Here is a 19,822-nt window from a genome sequence, read left to right on the forward strand (position 1 = left end):
CGCGGGGTGATGAAGGATGATGGAGGGGATCGCTTCCTTGCTCGACTTTATGTCTTGACCACTGAGTTAGAGTGAACGCTCTGCACAGAAGAAGGTCGTGAGAGGGCGGGGTGATGATTCCCCCGTGGTACCTTCGAAGATCAAGTCAGTTGATGAACTTGAGCCTGAGTGGAGTAATAGAACTATGTGTTCTTATGCTATGTGCATTAGAGATGATGATCTTTGAGATTTAGGTCAGGAGGAGAGTTTTGATTGCCAACCTTTGGTTATGACGAATAACATCTGTATATAAAGAGGATGCCAATGGCAGATTGGTCACTTCGACCATGCAAATAGCGGTGACAAAGTGTGAGCTGGAAGGTGAGTCATCCTTTGCTCTACATGTGTCGGCTGGCGACAGGAGGAAGATCACTTCAGCCTCGATTTGAGGAGCGATCTATGGGACGTGGGCTGATAAGCGGCGTGATGACGCATGGTCTTTGAGTAGACATGTATGACTTGTTGTCAGGATGAATAAGCTTTGGCAAAATTATCTTCTAGCTTCGCTGAGAAGCAATGTCCCTCATGATGGGACTCGGGAGGAGAGTCGACTCGTTGAGAGGAGTGGCGAATCAAGGATTGATGGCTGAATGGAGTCGGGTGAAGACTCGTCCCGCCTTTCGAGTCGACATGGAGGAGTATCGACTCGACTGGGTCGACTTGGCTTTTGACGAGTTGCCTGCTACAAGAGGGTCGACTGGTACCGCCTTTCGTGTCGACATTGGTGAATGTCGACTCGTCTGGTCGGCGGAGTCGGACTGCTAACTGATCTCTGGCTATCTCTCTCGCCGATCGAGATGTCGACTCGTCTGGGAGGTCAGGATGTCTCGTGCCGATTAGCACCGCTCCTCATGTCGACACTGAGGTGTCGGCTTGTCAGGCTGGATGGAGATGGCGACTCATCAGATCATATATTTAGAAACAGTTGTACCCCATAACAAGCTTTAACTCATATTTTCCCCCTCACATCCATGCGCTCACATCCATGCGCGTGTCAAACTTCTAATTTCCGTACAATTTCTTTTGTTGTGTTATTCCTTAATAAAAAGGAGGGCCTTTCTTGAAATGAATTTTAATTATATTTGATGATAATATTCATTTAACATATTAAAATTATCCATAAACTTAAATTCTAGTACGAAAATTCAACTATCAATCCAATAATCCAAACCAAAAAAGTCCAAGAACTTTACTCAAAAATGTAAAATCCAATCCAAGAGTTCAGAGCCCTATACTAGGAAAATTCCATTTCTAATCCCAGTTTAAGGATATCAGATTTATGAACAAATTTTCCTAGTTGTATTCAACAATTCAAGAATGTTCGGATTCATATAACAGAACAAATCCGCCCAACTAATGCAAATCAACCGAACCCGAAAAATCCAAACCCACAACATGATGCCGATGAGGTCGGTCTGGCACTAACGTGCTCCGGTATCACGTCCGTTTCAATAAAACTCCCCACGCCCGCGGGCCTCCCTCTAAAAGATCACTAGATCTCAGCTCTCGCCGGTTCGTCTCGCTCCTCGCTCCTCGCTCCTCGCTCCTCGATCCCAAATCCGATGAAGAAACCCCGCGGGGATGTCGCCAGCGTTCCGCTCTCGAGATTCGGCGTCTTGGTCGCGCAACTCGAGTCCATCGCCGCCTCCGCTCGTCAGCAGCCTCCCGATCCCCTCCTCTGCTTCGATCTCCTCTCCGAACTCGTCGTCGCCATCGAAGACGAGCCCAAGGCCAGTGCTTCACTTCTACTGTGTTGTTGTTCTTTCTTTCCTTTTCTTTTTAATTTCTTTTCTAAGAAGCTCGATAAGTTAATTTGGGACTATCCAAAAGGCATGAGACTAAAGCATTTCAAGCGAGCAAAGTGATGAGCTTAGGTTTTATATATGATATTTTATCAAGTTAGTCTTTTTTTTTAATTTCTTTCTTTCGTAGTGAAGATACTTAGATGTTCAATGTAGAGCGCGTTCGTCAAAAGTTATGAATGCATTTGGAGAAACGTGTTGTGAATGCATTTTAGGATCCATGTTATTTACATACGCATTGAAATTCTTAACTGTTTTATTTATGTTTTCCTATTGTAAGGTTATTGATTGTGTTGTGATATCAAAATTAAGTTTTTTTTAAACCCCCTTTACCCATGAAGCAAACGAGCCTTTAGTTCTGTGCTGTGCATACATCATTTGCACCGGAATACCAGTCTAATTTTAAGCAGTTAACTAAGCAAGTTCCAACTATCAGAACTCGAAAAGTCTAGACCTAAGGGCTTAATAAAGTTTCAGGACTCGTGTGTTAATTTTCCTTTACAAGAACCTCGCCAAGCCCATGGGGTCTGAGATCTGAAACCCTCAAATCTGGTAACTGGTTCTTCTCGTCTATCTCTTCACTCTACAGTCTCACTTAATCGAGCGAGTGACATCTCGTTTTCTCTCGCTCCATCCCAAATCCAATGAATCTCACTTAATCGAGCGAGTGACATCTCGTTTTCTCTTGCTCCATCCCAAATCCAATGAAGAAACCACGCGATGTAGCTAGCCTTCTGATCTCGAGGTTTGGCGTTTTCGTTGCTCAACTGGAATCCATCGGTGCCTCTGCTTCCTTAGCAGCCTCCTGATCCTCTCCTTTGCTTCGATCTCCTCTCGGAACTTGTCACCGCCATCGTGGATGAGTCCAAGGCTAGTGATTCACTTCCATGACTTCTTCTTTCTTCTAATTAATTTGCGCTGGGTTTTATGATTCATGGGCGTTGCATATTCGAGTGCATTCGTTGGAGATTACTCCTATGGAGTGTCCGTCAATGGGTCAAAGAGGACTATGACAGACCGGAAAGTACTTAGTTGGAAGCAAGTAAGGACTAAGGAGATGACTCATAACTAAACAAGCAACTTAGAAAGAGTGGTAAGATTGTAATTAACGGGGGCTAGGGTGTCATGAGGACTATGATAGATCTAGGAGAACTTGATTGGAAGCAATTAAGAATAATATATGATAATAACTTCCTCAACGAATGAGATGGCTCATTGCACCCGCTGGAAGAAGTGCTAAGATTATAGTTAATGGGGGCTAACAGAACTAGAGTAGACATAAAGAACTTCATCGGAAGCAATAAGAAGGATAGGGTAATACTTAACAAAGACGATGACCTGTAGTGGAACCTAGGTTAGCTGGACACTTCGTCTAGGCTGTCGTATTCTTGTCCGACACTTCTTGTATCCTTGTCCATGTCGGACACTCCTTGGACACTTCTTGAATATATATAAACATTTATTCAGACGTGTACTCAATATGTAACACAAGTTTTAGGTTAAAAAACTCGTGATACACTTTAACATATTTTGTACACTTATCCTCAAATTTATGCTACACGTTGGACTCGGGACTGATACGTTCTAGCACATGCCTAATTCATAAGTATGATTTTAAAGGGTCATTTGGGTATCTAGTTAAAAAATGAGTCGTGTTTCAATTTATAATCTACTCAATAAACGAATCATAAAAATTGTATAAGGATTTTAGTTCTCATAACATGTGAATGCAAAACAATATCAATCTCATGCAGATTATTAACTTTAATGTGTATATATATAGCCACGTCCCCATATCCTAACTTTTACAATTTTGTCGTGTCTCGTATCCACACCCGTGTCTATCCACCCGCACCTGTATCCGTACAGCATAGAGTTGAACTAATGTTTTAGAAAGTTCTAGGCGCTTCTAGGCTCTTGGACTAAGTGCCTAGTGCTTAGAAGCCTAGGTGGACACTTAAGCGGAACGTGAGCGTTAGGGCTTTTTGAAGACTAAATATTCTATCCTCGCCCTTTGCCTAAGACGGACTTTGATATCGAGTTTTGGTCTGATCCATTTTGGCCGAACCATTCTCTTCATTCGTTACAAATGCCTATGTGAGCAATATACCCCTTTTTTGATGCAGTGCAATCCGCGTGAGTAGCACATGCTCTCCTTGTTGCTCTCAAGACCCTCCTAGACTGCTTTTTGAAATATATAATAGAACTGAATGAAAAAATAAGATTCACGTAGCCATCCCATAAGTTTGGGATTAAATGTTTGTTGTTGTTCATGATTTTATGTGCTTCTTGCAGGAAGCTATACAACAATCACAGAGGAAATGCGAGGATGCTTTATACTCTTTGCTTATTTTAGGGGCTCGTCGGCCTGTTAGGAGGTTGGCATCGTTAGCAATGGGCAAAGTGATAGCAAAGGGCGATGGGATTTCTATTTACTCGCGAGTGAGCACTTTTCAGGGATGGCTCGTTGATAGCAAAAGAAACGAGCCACTTTCTTGTTCAGGTATTGAAATTCTTATTTTTTGTTAATTTTTTGTATAATTAGTTTAGCTTCCATCAGTAATAGTTGTATCATTTGCAGGTGCGGCACAATGTTTGGGTGAGCTATACCGCTTGTTTGGACGAAGGATTACCTCTGGTTTGGTGGAAACCGCCAACATCGCAGCGAAACTAATGAAGTATCATGAGGTAAATTTTCAAAAATTGATCGATAGTAGTCCGGTCGCACCCGAACAATAATATCCCAGAGGAAAATGCACCTAAGATCAAATATTTCGAGTTGGCTTCCGTGGAAAATTCACTTATGTTTATATCAAAGAAATTAACAATTATATGTAATGAGTGTTACCCCAACCCAATGGTATTGAAATCTCTTTTGTTATGTGAGAAATTGGGTTTTAGTTTGTGACCATGAGTGCTTGAGAAGTTCACTTATGTTTATATTCGTGTGATATTTACAGCAGTAATGTTGTGAGCATATCAAAGAACTGCATATAGCGAGGCAATTTATCATATGGATATCAGAAGTTGTGATCATGTTGATAGATTTAAAAAACCTTTTACCAATTAATACTTATATAGAAGTGATTTTAGGTAGTGCTCTGGTTTAACATGCATTCCTCTCTACAATGATCAGGGACGAGCCTAAAGGGGGTAGCAGGGACAATGGCCCCTCAAATCATTAAATTGCTATTACATAGTTATTTGAAAATTATCCTCTCCTATCAAGAGCAGAGTATCAATTAGAGGGGTTAGTTTGAAATAATTTATAAAAAATGGGGAACCTAATGCAATTTCAATAATTTGAGAGATCTCCAAATAATTTCAAAAACTAGGGACATAATAGCAATTTTAATGATTTGAGAGACTAATTTCAAAATATGAAAGATTTATGTGACTAATACGAATAAAACCCTTAATTTAATATATAAGAATTTAATATGTAATAGTTATATGTATTACAAAGTAGTGAAAATACCCCCTCAAAATAAAATAGTTAAAATATTTACTATTTACCTGATATGTCTGTTAAAATGTATGTTCTTGCCTCCACTTTAATAAATATGTGAAACTTCACCCGAAGTTTAGTTATTACCTTTCAATGATTTTATATTATTTGTTGTTGTGATATTTGAATTGAGTTTTCTTAAACTTCTTAGCTTTTACATTAATATTAGAGTCTCTAATTTTTTCAAATTTGCATGATTTATTAATTTCTAAATTAGTTTTCTTAAATACTTAGCTTCAAAATTGGGTTTTCTTTACTTGTTGAGATAATTGAATTGAGTTAGATTATAGCATTGTATCGCCAATTTATGGCAGATAGTCTTTTTGAAATCAACAAAATGAAAGGAATGATTTTAATTGATAACAAGAGCTATATTTGCTCATTCATGACTCTGAGCCCCCTAGCCAAATAATCATGGACTCATCCTTGTTGACGACCAATACAAATTTCATATGTTGTATAACAATGCTAGAGACACATGATATATTTGATGTTTAATTATTATTTAAGCCATGTTTTAATGATTTTTCATGTACTTTTCTGCATGTGAAGATGTTTGATTTTTTTTAAAGTGTAAATTGCCTAGAATATCACTCATCTAATCGAGTAAGCATCTTTATTGGTTCCATTCTGTTGCCAGTAATGTTTTCAAGGACATCTTGAGTATATTGCATGCTTCCTCATTTTACATCTTGCTTGTTTCTTTTTACATCTTGCTTGTTTAACTATTTCCCTGTATTTCATACCTCATCAGTGGTTGAGCGAGTTGGCTTGTTGGTCAATATGTTAATCTCACTTATTTCCCTTCAATGGCTACACCAAAACTTTAGGATTTTGTAAGGCAAGATGCATTACAGATGCTTGAGAATGCATTGGGAGGTTCAGGGGGTAGTGGTGCTTCTGCAGCTTACTCTGAAGCTTTTCGTATTATCATGCGAGTAGGTGCGAGTGACAAGTCTCCTATTGTAAGGATAGCTGCAGCTAGATGCTTGAAGACATTAGGAAGCATTGGTGGACCTGGCCTAGGGATCACAGAACTTGAAAATTCCATTGTTCATTGTGTAAAGGTATATCTCTCGTGTATTCTTTCTTCAGCTCTGCAAAATTTAGTTCTGTTTCAACCTTTTCAAATTCACTTTGTTGTATTTTAATTTTTTGAGATGCATCTTTCTTAGATCTGATTCATGTCTATCATTCTGTCTCTATCACATTTCATTAGGCTCTTGAAGATCCTGTTTCATCTGTTAGAGATGCCTTTGCTGAAGCCTTGGGTGCTTTGTTAGCTCTTGCAATGAATCCTGATGAACAGGTATACACGCTTTTAAAGTAGCTACCATGCATTCTTATTTCCTGTCTTTTATAAATGAATTATGGATACTTTTTCTTGAAGGTAAAACAACAAGGAAAAAATCATCCTGCTGCTGCTAAGAAATTGGATGACTGTTTGCAAAAGCATTTAATATCGCCATTTACTAGAGGTAAGTTATCCGTGTATGAAATGATACAAATTACACACTTGTTCTTCGGTAAGACTTTTCAGTTTTCATTTGATGATTGTAAGTCTCCATGTTGGTGTTTCTCGTATGGTGTGTGTGATATTTTGATTATGGATGTTCCTTCTTGATATTCAAATTTTCATGGTTTCTTGTGAGATGTCAGTCATCTTTGTTTTTTTTATTAAAACTTGTGCTTTGCAAAGCTGATAGCCTGATACTGCATCATCACTGGTAGTGCCAAATGCATTATGTTGACTTTTGAAGCACATCAGTAAGACCATTTTCCTTTGTGAGTTTTCCTGCAAAATTCTTTAAGATTGTTATTCTACATACACACATACATACATGTATAGATACATATACAGGTTGGCCAAGTGCACGAGGCTCCCATCGTTGCAGGGTCAAGGGGGGTCAGATGTATGCAGGCTTATCTCTGTATGCATGCAGAGAGGCTGTTTCCAAGACTCTAACCCGTGACATCCAAGTCACAAGGCACCAACCTTACTGTTGCACCAAGGTTCCCGCTCAATATATATCACCTTTATTATCCTGACAAGCAACCTTTAGAGAATTTGCTTGAAGGTTAGAAAGAAAATAACTAATGTCAACTTTAATTGTAATTGCCATAAAACTATTTCACCCAAAACATGAGCTATTGGATTGGAGCTAACAATGCATGCCGAGCTAACTCAACACTCCCGCTTATGTTTTAGCCATTTGGCCACCACTTCCAATGGATCGCCCCGTTCCTTGCTGAAGTCACAATGCGAAAATTATGACAAATGTAGATAACTAATTTATTTTCAAATAACAACGATGAGGTCTGAACACAAAACCTTAAGAAATTTGGCGCTCCAATAATATGTTATGAAACTAATTCACCTAAAGCTTAAGCTATCTGATTGTGACCAAACAATGCTATCTAGTTAACTTTGTTCATGCTTAAGTAGTAATTTAACATCTTCATATTTGAAGTGCAAAATTGTGTTCTTTTTTACAGAATTTGTAGTTCTTTCCAGACAGCTGATGTTAACTTTACAATTTTGACTCATGAGATTTTATATTGCTATTGCAAATCTCATTTTCTTGCAGCAAGTGGGACGCGTGCAAAGAGCCTGCGAATTGGACTGACATTATCATGGGTGTTTTTTCTACAGGTAGGTATACTTGAATAACAAGGTCACTTCATGTATAGTGCTTCTAGCACTAAACTGACTAAAGTTTTTATACTGTGTCACTGCCTTACTCCTTTTGTTGACTATGAAATACATAATCGGAATTTATAGTAACAAATCTTCACTGTTTCCTATGAAATTTGGTTTAGGCCGTAAATTCAGTTTGAAGTCTTTAATTTTCAATTTTGCCTATGAAATCACCTCCCAGAGTTTCCTATCATTGTTTATATCAGCAATTCGGATTCAATTTAAGAAAGAACATTGAAATATTTAACCTTTTGTATTTAAATAATTTCTTTTTCATCCCTTTGAAAGAACATAAGCTGTCTGGGCAGTTTAGTTATCTTTTGTGACTTGGACTTTATTATTAATTACTCCAAAATAAAATTTCCAAATTCAGTTTCTTCCAAAATGTTGGTTCTTCAATTATCTGGTACAACATTCATTGTCCTGTTGTACACCAGCCATTTCTATTTCCACATAAAATAAGAAAATGTGTAAATGAGGAGAACAAATTCTTGATCTTGACTTTTACTTTAGTGTGAACCACATTGTTCCTTTCAAGTAAGGCCTGCTATGAATTCCTTTCAAAGTCTCTACGCAACTTAAAATTTTGGGAAGTGGAATTTCGTTTTCTTTCCAAGTTTGAAGTGCAGACAGGACATAGTGTCACCGGCTCATTTCCTCACATGTAAAATGATTTATCTTTTTGTTTGAAATTGTTGCTTTGATAAGTTAATAAGTTAATGCTGCATGTGATCCTCAACTGTGTCTTGTGTTGTGCTGCTGAATCTTGAGTTCTTAGTTAGCTAAGACTGGTATGTTGCTTATTGATTTTTTGTTTGTTGTAGTTCTTTATTCTGATACCCTAGTTTATCACTCAACCCTTGCCATAACTTCCTTTTTTTTCCTGGCAAAACCATTAAAATAATATTATCCATCTCCAAATCCAGCTGGGTGCATATTTTAAGCAGACAAAGAGAAAAAGAAAACACTGCTGTGCATAATCTAGAATTCAGCCTATAGGAGCTCAATGCTCAATGTGCTGGAGAGTGTTAAAGAGTATAAAAAATATATCTCTCAGTCTCCTTTTTAGGAGGTTAGTGTAGTGGCTGGGACATCAGAGATCTGCTTGGTAGTTACAGTTCATTCTTTCTACTGAAATTTGATATGATGCAGGTGATCCGGCTCAAGTATCATCTCCCAGATAGTGAACTACAGAACTTTTCGTCACTGACCTTGGATATGCTTCAGGGGAATGCTTCTATGGATGTGCATGCACTGGTAACTTTTCTCTTGTTATTTTATTTTTTAAAAATGTAAAGTTGGAAGTGCTATGACTCTGGATTCATATCTTAAATAACTATTGATTGATCTTCAAGGTATCCTGTGCAATATTTGTGTGGATGTTGACCCTTAGAAACAAAATTTGATAAGTATCATCCTGTAAAAGTTGCATCCATGTATGCACATGCGAAGATACATACATAAACATATAGATGCTCGCATATATGTCAATTTTAGGTTGATAATTTTTCGTTTTTTGAAGCTTTTCTTGGTGGTCTTTAAAACCGGAGGAACTTCTAAATTAGTGAAATCAGAGTTCTTTTTTTATATCACTTTTTTAGGGTTAGATGCAAGCTTTTTGTGGTAGGTATGGTGGTTTTAAGACGCAAACCTCAAGGTCTTATTTTACGAAAATGGAAAATATAAGTATTTGTTTTTTAAAATCATTTGATTTATGTAAAAGGTGTGTGTATGTCCATGTATTGGGAAGGAGGGCCTTGGGGGTGTGAGTGTGGGTTTGGGTAAAGTGCATCGTTGCGCGATTCCCCAGATCCCTCTCAAACCGTCATACAGTTCCTGCAAAACAATTTCCGGTACATTTGCGAACTGATTCCCTCCAATGCACAAACCGGTTCCCCAAAATTAGTGTACCACCTACAAGTATGATAGATGCAAAGTCTCTTTAAGTGAACGTGCGCAAGACGCAATGCAATGTGTGCAATTAAGTGAAGGGAGACACATAATAGAGTGTATGAGCTGATGATTTTACTGTAACTTAAAACGCATGTTAATTAAATGTAAAACAAATTAATTAAATATAAAACAAAACCATGATCCTAAAACGAGCTCTGTGAAAAAAAATCAGAACAAAGAAATGAAATTCATCAAAAAGAAGTATTTAAGTATTTTATATGAAAAAAATTTGCGTACCGAAGCAAGCTACCCCCTAACGAATCCAAATTTTCTAAGTGCCCAATTGCGTACCCGAACTCGTACCGTGACCCGCTACATACTGTGTACTGTGCAACTATGGTAAAGTGTTCGTATGGAAGTTCCCTTCTATATCTAGTGAAACAGCAGCCTGAAATCTGATGGTGCATCATCGCAATGGATGGTAATTTGATGATCAACACTATTCATCTCCCAGCACTAAAATGATTGCCTATAAAAAAATAAATAAAATACTCATGTATTCTGATACCCTTTCGACTGCGTCTCAAATGGTTCAAAAGTGGTTGAAAAATGAATGATTTTTTAATAATAGAACATACCCTCCCTTTCATCATGCACTACCTAATAAATAATACATGCTTCTTAGACTTGGTTAATCTGCTTGAGTATAACTTTGTTCTTTTAACTTTCTGTAACATATAATGTGATTTTTATTGGTTTTGTATTTCTGAAATTTGTACTGCACGCAGTAGGATATGAATATTAGTATAACATTTCCATATGGATATGACTTCTGGTAGTATATCTATGTCCTTGTTTTGCCACTGACAACTCAACTCCCTTCATGTTTGAAGGCATGTGTTCTGTACATTCTTCGTGTGGGCATAACTGATCAGATGACTGAGCCAACTCAAAGAGGCTTTTTGATCGTAATGGCAAGACAGGTCAGTTGTAATCTCATGTCAGTTGCTTTTTTTTTTAAATTTAGTTTTCAAAAATATGAACATAATTTTTTTATCTTGTGTGTTGCAGCTAGAATCTGGTAATTATAGTCCATCAGTGGGTGTTGCTACATTGCGTATCCTCTCATATCTTTTGAAAATATTGGGAGAGGTAATAATAATATTCTGGCTTATTTTTTGTTTCTTCTAACTTTGTTGTTTCTTCATGTAATATTGGGAGTGTTAACCATAATTACTGTACTTCAACCACTGCTTGTACGGTTCCAAATTGGTGTTTCTTAACCTGTTTCCCCTTTTCTCTGTTTAGTGATTGGATTATTCTTTTTACCAAACATATGCGGATCAAATTACGATCTTCTAATCTAATAGGAACAAATTTCTTCATGCTCGTTCCAAGTTCAAAGTACCATTTGTACAAATAAGAATCGCCGATAGTACCCATTTTAGGAAAGTCCAGTGCCAAAGTTATTGAATGGGTAAGTCGCCAATCCCTAAAACAGACTATGTAATGTACTTTATCTGCTGGGTTATGGATACTGGTGAGTATTTTACTAGAGGTTTCTATCAATCTACCTATGTGTGATTCCTGTTATTCCTGTTGAATCATATACTCGGGGGGTGGCGCGAGGCGGATGATTTCCAAACGGACTCCTCATTTATTAGATAGAGAAGAGGTCCTTCCCTTTTGGGCTGATTGTGGGCGAGGAGAGATTTGAACTCCCGACACCGTGGTTCGTAGCTACATGCTCTAATCCTCTGAGCTACAGGCCCCACCTCGTCTCCACTAGATCTGTTCCTGGGAGTACCCTAAAAAATGAATCTCTCCTTAGCTGTGACACGTTTACTAAAAAAAAAAAAAAATCCTTTTGTAGCTAATCATTTATCGAGAAAAATTTAGGGCTTAGCTTTTCATGGTTGAAATATTCTAATTTGTAATTCTGAAGTTCTAACTTGTAAGTTGCAAGCATGTATAAGCTTAATGGTACTTACTGGCTTAGGAGCCATGAGGCTGACTGAAAGTAATAGGAGAACAATTTAATATTATTTATCTGCTGTTTGAGGTAATGCACAAACCAAACTTTGTGGTTTCAGTTCTCCCTTGTTGTTATCATTATTTGGAGTTTCAATTGTTTCAGCAGTTCAAAATATAATTATTGGTACATGGATTAGTTTAGTCACAAGTTTTTCTTTAATCATTGATTTCTTCTTGTGTCCGCCATTGTAATACTATCCAGTCAGTTTTTGTTACTTCAAATATTAGATCTCTTCACGTTAGTTATTATCAGCCCTGTAAGCATGTAGTGATGGTTATTATCCTAGGAAGCATGTATTTATCATCATTGTTTTAAATATCCCCGACATGGCCCGATATATCCCCCGATATATCCTTTTACAGGGCTTGCCGCAACCGATATGGTCTTTAAATATCCTTTACCGTTTTTTGGCTATTTTGAGTGATAAATCCCCAATATGGCCGATATATTAGCCGATATATTAGCCGATATGTGGACTAATATATCTTTTTTATATAGCTTGTTCCAAAATAATATACCGTGTTTGGATTTTTTGGGCGAGATATCAAGATTTTCCCATTATATCAAATGACATTTTGCCCTAAAAAAAGCAGATCGAATGTTGCAACGTTGCTTTGCACTTTTGTTTGTTTTAGAAGGTTGATTAGTGATCCTAAACATATACTATTCATATTTTGTATGCCTAAATTTCATTACATATGTTGAGATTACATTTTAATGCATTATACTATGTATGCAAACATTCATTATGGCATTCCGATATTTACCACATATCCCCGATATTTTCCCGATATCCGCAATCTGATATGAATTTTAACCATCCGATATTTCCCCGATATCCGATATTTAAAACCTTGTTTATCATTATTTAGCCAATATCTGCGATCTCACCACTTCCAGTTGGATCTACTGCATGCTTAAAATTCCATGCGTATGGTTGATACATAGGGTAAGGCTGATACTTCAAACCTTGTTGTTAATACAATTTAGATACTTTTTGTGCATGTAAATACTATGCCGATTTAGCAGTGACTAACACATTTTGTTTCAAAGCGTGAACAATTGCAGTTTAACAATGTAAACAGGTGATTCCAATTTGGTCCTTTGGCCCAATTTGGACCCATGATTCCATTTGCCCTCCTAACTCTTAAGATGAGTGCAATTTTCCTGACCTTTCTTTTACGAGGTGTTTGTGGTTGCTAATGAACTGTTTAACACTATCATAGAGAGTAGGTGCTTTTCAGCAAGATTGGATGTTTGGTTGCCACTTTCAGAGCACTCAGTTAAACTTATAACAAGCCCAAGATTGCAGCTTGGAGAAGCCAGTTTTTCTATCTTAAGCTAACAACAACAAAATTATGGTAGAGATGATGACATCGATGATGATTGTCGTGAACATGTATGAACACATTGCTTGTAGCATCTTTGATAAGGTTGCTTGATAAGTTAATAGCTTGTTGTAGAAACTAAAGATCTTGCATATTTTTGGTATCTGATCAGTTGGTTGATATTTGTTTCAGTGAAAGGTTAATCAGTGTCGTCGACATTAATATTCATTTATTTTTGTATATTCATCTACGCTCAGTTTGTGCATTTGAATTTTGCAGGTTCCAGTGGAATTCAGAGACATCCTTGATAGCACACTGGTTGCAGCAATGTCTCATTCTTCGTTGCATGTAAAGTCTTAATCACACCTATTTGTCCTGTTTATTTTGGTATTTTTTGATTGTAATTTTTTTCCTGTTGCAAATATAAATCTTGTAAAGAGGTAATGTTAAGTGCTCTTATGAATTATGATACTATTATCAAACTTGTAAAACATCCTATTTTGATGGCTGCTAAAGGGTCCTGTATTCCCGATTAATAGTTATTGGTTAATTTAGTAACTATTGCTTAACCTTATTGATTATTGCCTTATACCAGACTAAGTTCCAGTGTCATTGGCTCGGGTTCAAAAAAAATTAAGTACTTAAGATATAAGTTTTTTGCACAATTGATTAGCATCTAAACATCATTTCATAACAAGATTTTGAAAATCATACCAATTAGAATATAATGTTTATAAGAGCATTCCTCTTGCCTTTATATCTTGAAACATTTTAGGACATTATTCTCATCAATAGTGCAAAATGTCTTTTCCATGACATCTAGCCTTCATTTCTTGAAACTGTTTCTTGACATCTTCGTCTTAGTACATCCACCCCAAAGAGAAAACAACAACCAGTGCATTCTTCACCAGATCATTTGCATTAACTAGAAATTAATATGTTTTGCAGTTTTAGCTTTAGCTTAGTAATTCATAGGGTTAATTTGTATGAAGTTCATCATTACATTACTAAAGTTGCATTAGAAATAATTACAGACTAGACAAGAAAAAGCTAGATAAAAAGAAATTACTGCAAGAAAAGGGAAAATTGGATTGACCTTGTTTAATTGGGCAGTGAAAAAAGGAGAAGAACTGATTCTACTCCTCTTGGCCCATTGGAGTCTTGGGCCGAGGGTCGAGCGAGAAGAAGAGTTTTTTTTTGGAGGGTGGTTGGGGTGCGGGAGAGCAAGACTTCTTGCCATGTAGCCAAGGGTTGAGGGCGAATAAGACTAAAGAGGCGAGGACTTTATAGGGTAGAAGTGCAAAGATGCGAGGAGATGTTGAAGCGAGCATTATGGTTTTGGTCTTTTGGGTTCCTCTCACAGTCGCGACTCATGACTCGCGACCCGCAAGACTCACTCAAAGAGGTGAGACCTAGATAGGAGGTTTAATGGAGTTAGGCATCCTATGCATTTACCCCATAGGAAATAAATATTTGCCAGATAATCTTATTCCTTGTTTTTCTTTTAATAATTTCAAGGTGGACCCTTTTAGCCCTAATATGGCTCCGCCCCTGCAATGTCGGTATTGACTGTATGTGGTACAAGTTTTAGCTCTTTCCTTATTTAAAAAATAATCTATCTGTATAAAGTTGGCTAATTAGAACTAGTTTTATCAAAGGCGCGCACCTCATTGCGCCTCATGCGCCCTGTGACGCGGAGCATTGGTGAAGTGCTCTGCATATGATGCGGTGCTACCTTTTTTCTCCTTCCAAGCACCATTTGTGAGGGCTCTTTGCACAGGGCGAATGTAAGGCATAGCCTCATATTCTTTTGTTCTTTAATATTTCAATCGGGCCTTTATACCGGATAATCCAATTTGAGAAAAAAGCCCTCGTTAGGCCATTTTACTAGCTCGATTGAGAATCTTAACTTGTTCTTATTTACTATTTGATTTTGCTTCTTGATTAACCTTGATTTGACTTTTGGGGTGTGTTTGGCAAGCACCCAAAAACTGGACTAAGTTTAACCCTAGCCCAGTTTTGCTATAAACCAGTTTGTGTTGGAACACCACCCCCTTAATCCAACACTAAACTAGTTTTACAGCCTCCTTTTGGCCTAAGAAAAACTAAGCTAGAGCTAGCCTAGTTTTTGCCAATGAAAAGCAAATCCAAAATTGGGTCAGGTTAAGTCCTGACCCAGTTTTAAGAGTTTACCAAATGCACCCTTGATATAGAAAAATATAAATTTTACAATCATATTGACTGTGTTAGCATTGTGAATTAAGACCTTTTTTATTTGGTAGTAGATTTTATTTATTTTGACATATTTTTTGGTGAAAAATTCATAAACATGTTCTTTCATGCTTGATTATCTATCTTGAAAATTAATGTGTGTGGTGTGCGCCTCGCATCACCTCCCTTAACTCGGATGCGTGCATCCCGTTGCGCCTTGCACATGTGTTTATAAAGGGACTTTGCTCCTGTCATTGTGCATTGATAACACTAACTCAGACAATTGTGCATCTTTTTTAATCATAAGCATTTTTGGATGCATATAATCTAAAAAGATGATCTTGAGTTTTGTGCTAGAACCTCCACCTTTGGTTTAAGAGAGTGTTCAAGAACATATTTATTCAAGGTCTCTTGGTTCTTTCTCATGAACAGATTAATGAATGTTTTGATTGTTTGGAGACCTCAGTTTCATACGTCTCCACTATGAGCACAAATAAATGTAAGGACCTTTTCAATATTCAGTGCCATTTTTATTTAGGCGGTAAATAAAATAAATATATATTGGTGGGAGTTGGACAACTGGGAGCATCTCCCTTTTTCTGTTTGTTGTTATATTTTTCGTTCTTAATGTTTTGTTGCAAAGTTTACTGCTTATCTTACATATCTTTAGAAATGATAAGTGGGAGCCAGTCCAGCAAAAGCCTTTTGTAGTTGTAGATCTGTAATGCCATTTCATTTTTCTTTCACTCCTATTTCTGTTGCTGTACTTCCAAATGGGAAATCAATATAAGTATGGTTAGTGGAATCACTGGAATCAATTAATGTTACATGTGAAAGTGGAGTTTTTTTAATCTTTTCAGGAAAAAATATTATATTTAGGGGATAAGCAGAAAAAGTAAGTTTGAACATGCTCCTGATAAAGAAAAGGGATTCATAGATGAATTATATTTGTTATATTCTGTTTGTACTTGTCTTCTACTGTTTGAAGGGTTTTTACTTTTCACTACGAATGCCTTTTGATTAGCCGATTGGCAAAACTTCGTTATTTCTGTTAATAAATTTATATGATGTATGATTTTGTTATTGTGGGCTCTTTGGGTAGTTCATAATTCTCTTTTTTGTAAAATTTTCATATGTTGTTTACACAGGTACGTACGGAGGCTGCTTTAGCTTTGCGTGCATTGGCTGAGGTTGATCCTACTTGTGTCGGCGGTTTGATTTCCTATGGCATGACAACATTACATGCACTGAGAGAAAGTACAGCAAGTGGAAAGGTAGATTTACATGATAACTCTTAAGTTCAGAAATTAGTGTGCTTATTTGATTTTTCCTCTCCCTTCGGATTTCTTCATTGTGTATTCTTTTTGTGGACATGATAAAATTTCTTTCTTGTTGATTTGTTCAAAAATTTGTTTGTGATACCAAAGTTAATCATCTTCCCAAAATACGTGAAATAAGCTACAATAGGATGTAGCCATCTTAAACTCAAGCTATAATTCTAACGGGAGCATCTTTCATTCATATTTGTATTTTCATTACAGCCCTTTCACAATTTAGAGTAGAGTTGATTATTTAGCAAGCTGCGTTCTTTAATTTTAATTAGAAGCTTTCTTGGAAGAACATGAAGAAATGTGTTTGATGGTTAATATTTGTCGTACGATCATCAAAATGTGTATCCATTTTATATTATTTTTTGTGGTTGTATGTAATATATTTTAAATTGAGAGTTGAAAGATACCCATCATTCTATTTTTCTTCCCTTAGAACAAGGACAAAATACGACAGTGTCATCCTGATTATTCTATGGCTTCAATTATCAGCTCTGAGTTATCTCTCTATTAAGTTAACAACTATAATTCTAAATACAGACTAAAAGTTTTATTTGAGATGTGACATTGACTTCAGGAGTGAGGACATGGTAGTTCCCTATATGTTTTGAGAATAACTAGAGGAAGCATCACCACAATTTTCTATCTTAACAGATAAGGTAAAATTTTGTGCTTCATAGCTTGTAACCTTGATTCAACATAGTTGAGGTTGACTTTCCGTAATTGTATTTGAGGGTATATTGGGGTTAGCTCTCCACTGTTATGCAGTTAGAATACGATGAACTACTCTTCCATTGGCTCCATCCTTGTCTTCAGTTATTGTATTGTCCACTTTGTTCTGCATTGCTCTTAGATGTCAGGTAGATGAAATTATAATTTCTGCACTTCTGTTTTGCTTATCACAACTAGTTGACCTTGTTGTTGCTAGGGAGATATCTGAGGCCCTAAATTGGTAGGAACCATAAGATTGGTCTCTCCAAGCCCTGTGATGCTGAAGCACATAGTATTTAAAATGGATGTATCATCTGACAGTGATGTATGAAGGGTACAAGGCAGTGTTTGAAGTTGTCGAGAGATGGCGATGTGTGACACAGCTGTTTTCAGTAGTAACTAAAGATGTGAATTGTAAGCAATGGCTTTTTGACATAGTGGACCAACCCACTTTTTACTCTTACATCTAACCCGTCTTCTTACATAAAACATTTATAAATTCGAAGAGAAACAAATACGGATGTTAGAGATAGTGCTAATGATTCAAATTTGTTCATTAAAACTACTTAACAGTTACCACGTACGAGAGCCAGTGGACATTGACATCTATTCAGATGTTCAAGCCTACTGACTTGGTCTTGCTAACTACGCTCTTTTGGTAGGGATTCAAAAACTTCACAACGGTTTGTTGCAACCTATTTAGTTGCAATGGTTTGACATGGAAATGTTTAATTCTCAAATTACGTTGATGATGAAAGAAAAAGGCAGAATAACTTTGTAGAGATAGAAACAAGGCAAAGTTATTAATCCATCTAACCGTGATCTCTCTTTCTCTTAAATAGAGAGTAGGAGGGTTACATAAGCAGGTATAGATATTGGACCAATTACCCAAGTACCTAAATAACTTAAACATTTAGCAACATCAAACATTTCCTTTTAAGGTGGAGCATATATCTCAATGTTGCCAAGCTTGTTACGCAGAAGAACAAAAGAAGTAGGTAAAAAAGCTTTGGTGCCCAGAGTAGTCACTAGTCAAAGACGTCATCTATTTGTTTGCTTCACCTTAAGTAGGCACAGAAATTTACATATAACTTCTCTTATGATTCTGATATATGATACCCTATCTTAGAAATTTACATTTGATATCTTCGATACATTTTTCTGAAATGCATGTATTGAACAAGCTGTTGTTATTGTTCTTTATGTCTGAGAAAAGGTTACTCTGTTTGCTTGAATATTTTCACTCTATTCATATTTTGCACATATCAAATATGCTTTAGAATTACTGTCAGGGCTTTATGTTAGTTTTCTTTCTGTTAAATCACAGGGAAATGATTTAAGTCTTGAGCTTGATGCTTTACATGGACAAGCAACTGCTCTAGCTGCCCTGGTCTTTATCTCACCAAAACTATTACTTGGTTATCCTGCGAGGTAAATATCTTTCAGTTTTTTAAACTGTATACTGTTGAAGTCAACTATTTACTGTTGAACTGAAGTTTGTAATTCTTTTATTGTTTTCCTTATTTCTCGGATCCTTGTGCTTTGCCATCTTTTTGATAATTTTTTTAATATTTTGTTAATCCTGGTTTTCCTATTTTCTGACTTGTGTTGCTTAAGAATATATTTACATAGATTACATTAACACCAACTTTTGAGTTATTAATTTGCATGATCTTTCAATCAGAATTGTTTCTAAAAGACTGATATACTATCATCTACAGGCTTCCTAAATCAGTCCTTGAAGTTTCAAAAAGGATGCTGACTGAATCTAGTCGCAGTCCTGTGGCAGCAACTGTGGAAAAGGAAGCAGGATGGGTTCTTTTGGCATCTCTTATTAGCTCTATGCCAAAAGAGGTGTGGTTGCTATTTCGAGTCATTTAAGTTGACTACCGTCTACCTATTCTTTCTTCTTCATGACCCTTTCCCCTCTTTTTCCTTTAAAATATACGCAGGAGCTTCAAGACCAAGTCTTTGATATTCTTTTACTTTGGGCAGAACCTTTTCTGGGAAATCATGAGTCTTATATTAGGAAAAATCAGGATTTGATCTTGGAAATGCGGTAAGTTGACTTCCTATTTCCATATTGGATATTTCTTGAAGCTATGCATTAGTTTTTTATGTTGTAAATCAATTTGATTTCTTTTTTTGTTGTATGCTTCAATGGTTATCATGCAAAAGTGAATCTTTTGACAGACACTATAAACTCCGTGTCCTCTACACTGATCTAGAATCATCAATGACTGTTATATCGATTTCCTGTATGGATAAA

General features: G+C 36.6%; 1 protein-coding gene across 1 annotated transcript in view; it reads left to right on the plus strand.

Moving 5' to 3' along the window:
* LOC109836468 (HEAT repeat-containing protein 5B) overlaps positions 1,412 to 19,822 on the plus strand; it is a 50,885-nt gene continuing 32,474 nt past the window's right edge. The window contains exons 1-15 of the mRNA XM_020404369.1: positions 1,412 to 1,769; positions 4,137 to 4,344; positions 4,423 to 4,529; positions 6,180 to 6,416; positions 6,569 to 6,658; positions 6,740 to 6,827; positions 7,938 to 8,002; positions 9,200 to 9,304; positions 10,834 to 10,923; positions 11,012 to 11,092; positions 13,583 to 13,651; positions 16,663 to 16,788; positions 18,881 to 18,984; positions 19,275 to 19,407; positions 19,506 to 19,612. Of these exons, the coding sequence (XP_020259958.1) occupies positions 1,602 to 1,769; positions 4,137 to 4,344; positions 4,423 to 4,529; positions 6,180 to 6,416; positions 6,569 to 6,658; positions 6,740 to 6,827; positions 7,938 to 8,002; positions 9,200 to 9,304; positions 10,834 to 10,923; positions 11,012 to 11,092; positions 13,583 to 13,651; positions 16,663 to 16,788; positions 18,881 to 18,984; positions 19,275 to 19,407; positions 19,506 to 19,612 (1,778 nt within the window). The 5' untranslated portion in view covers positions 1,412 to 1,601. The remainder of the gene's footprint in view (positions 1,770 to 4,136; positions 4,345 to 4,422; positions 4,530 to 6,179; positions 6,417 to 6,568; positions 6,659 to 6,739; positions 6,828 to 7,937; positions 8,003 to 9,199; positions 9,305 to 10,833; positions 10,924 to 11,011; positions 11,093 to 13,582; positions 13,652 to 16,662; positions 16,789 to 18,880; positions 18,985 to 19,274; positions 19,408 to 19,505; positions 19,613 to 19,822) is intronic.

The sequence above is a fragment of the Asparagus officinalis genome, chromosome 1 (assembly GCF_001876935.1).
Source record: "Asparagus officinalis chromosome 1, Aspof.V1, whole genome shotgun sequence".
NCBI classification, from domain to species: domain Eukaryota; kingdom Viridiplantae; phylum Streptophyta; class Magnoliopsida; order Asparagales; family Asparagaceae; genus Asparagus; species Asparagus officinalis.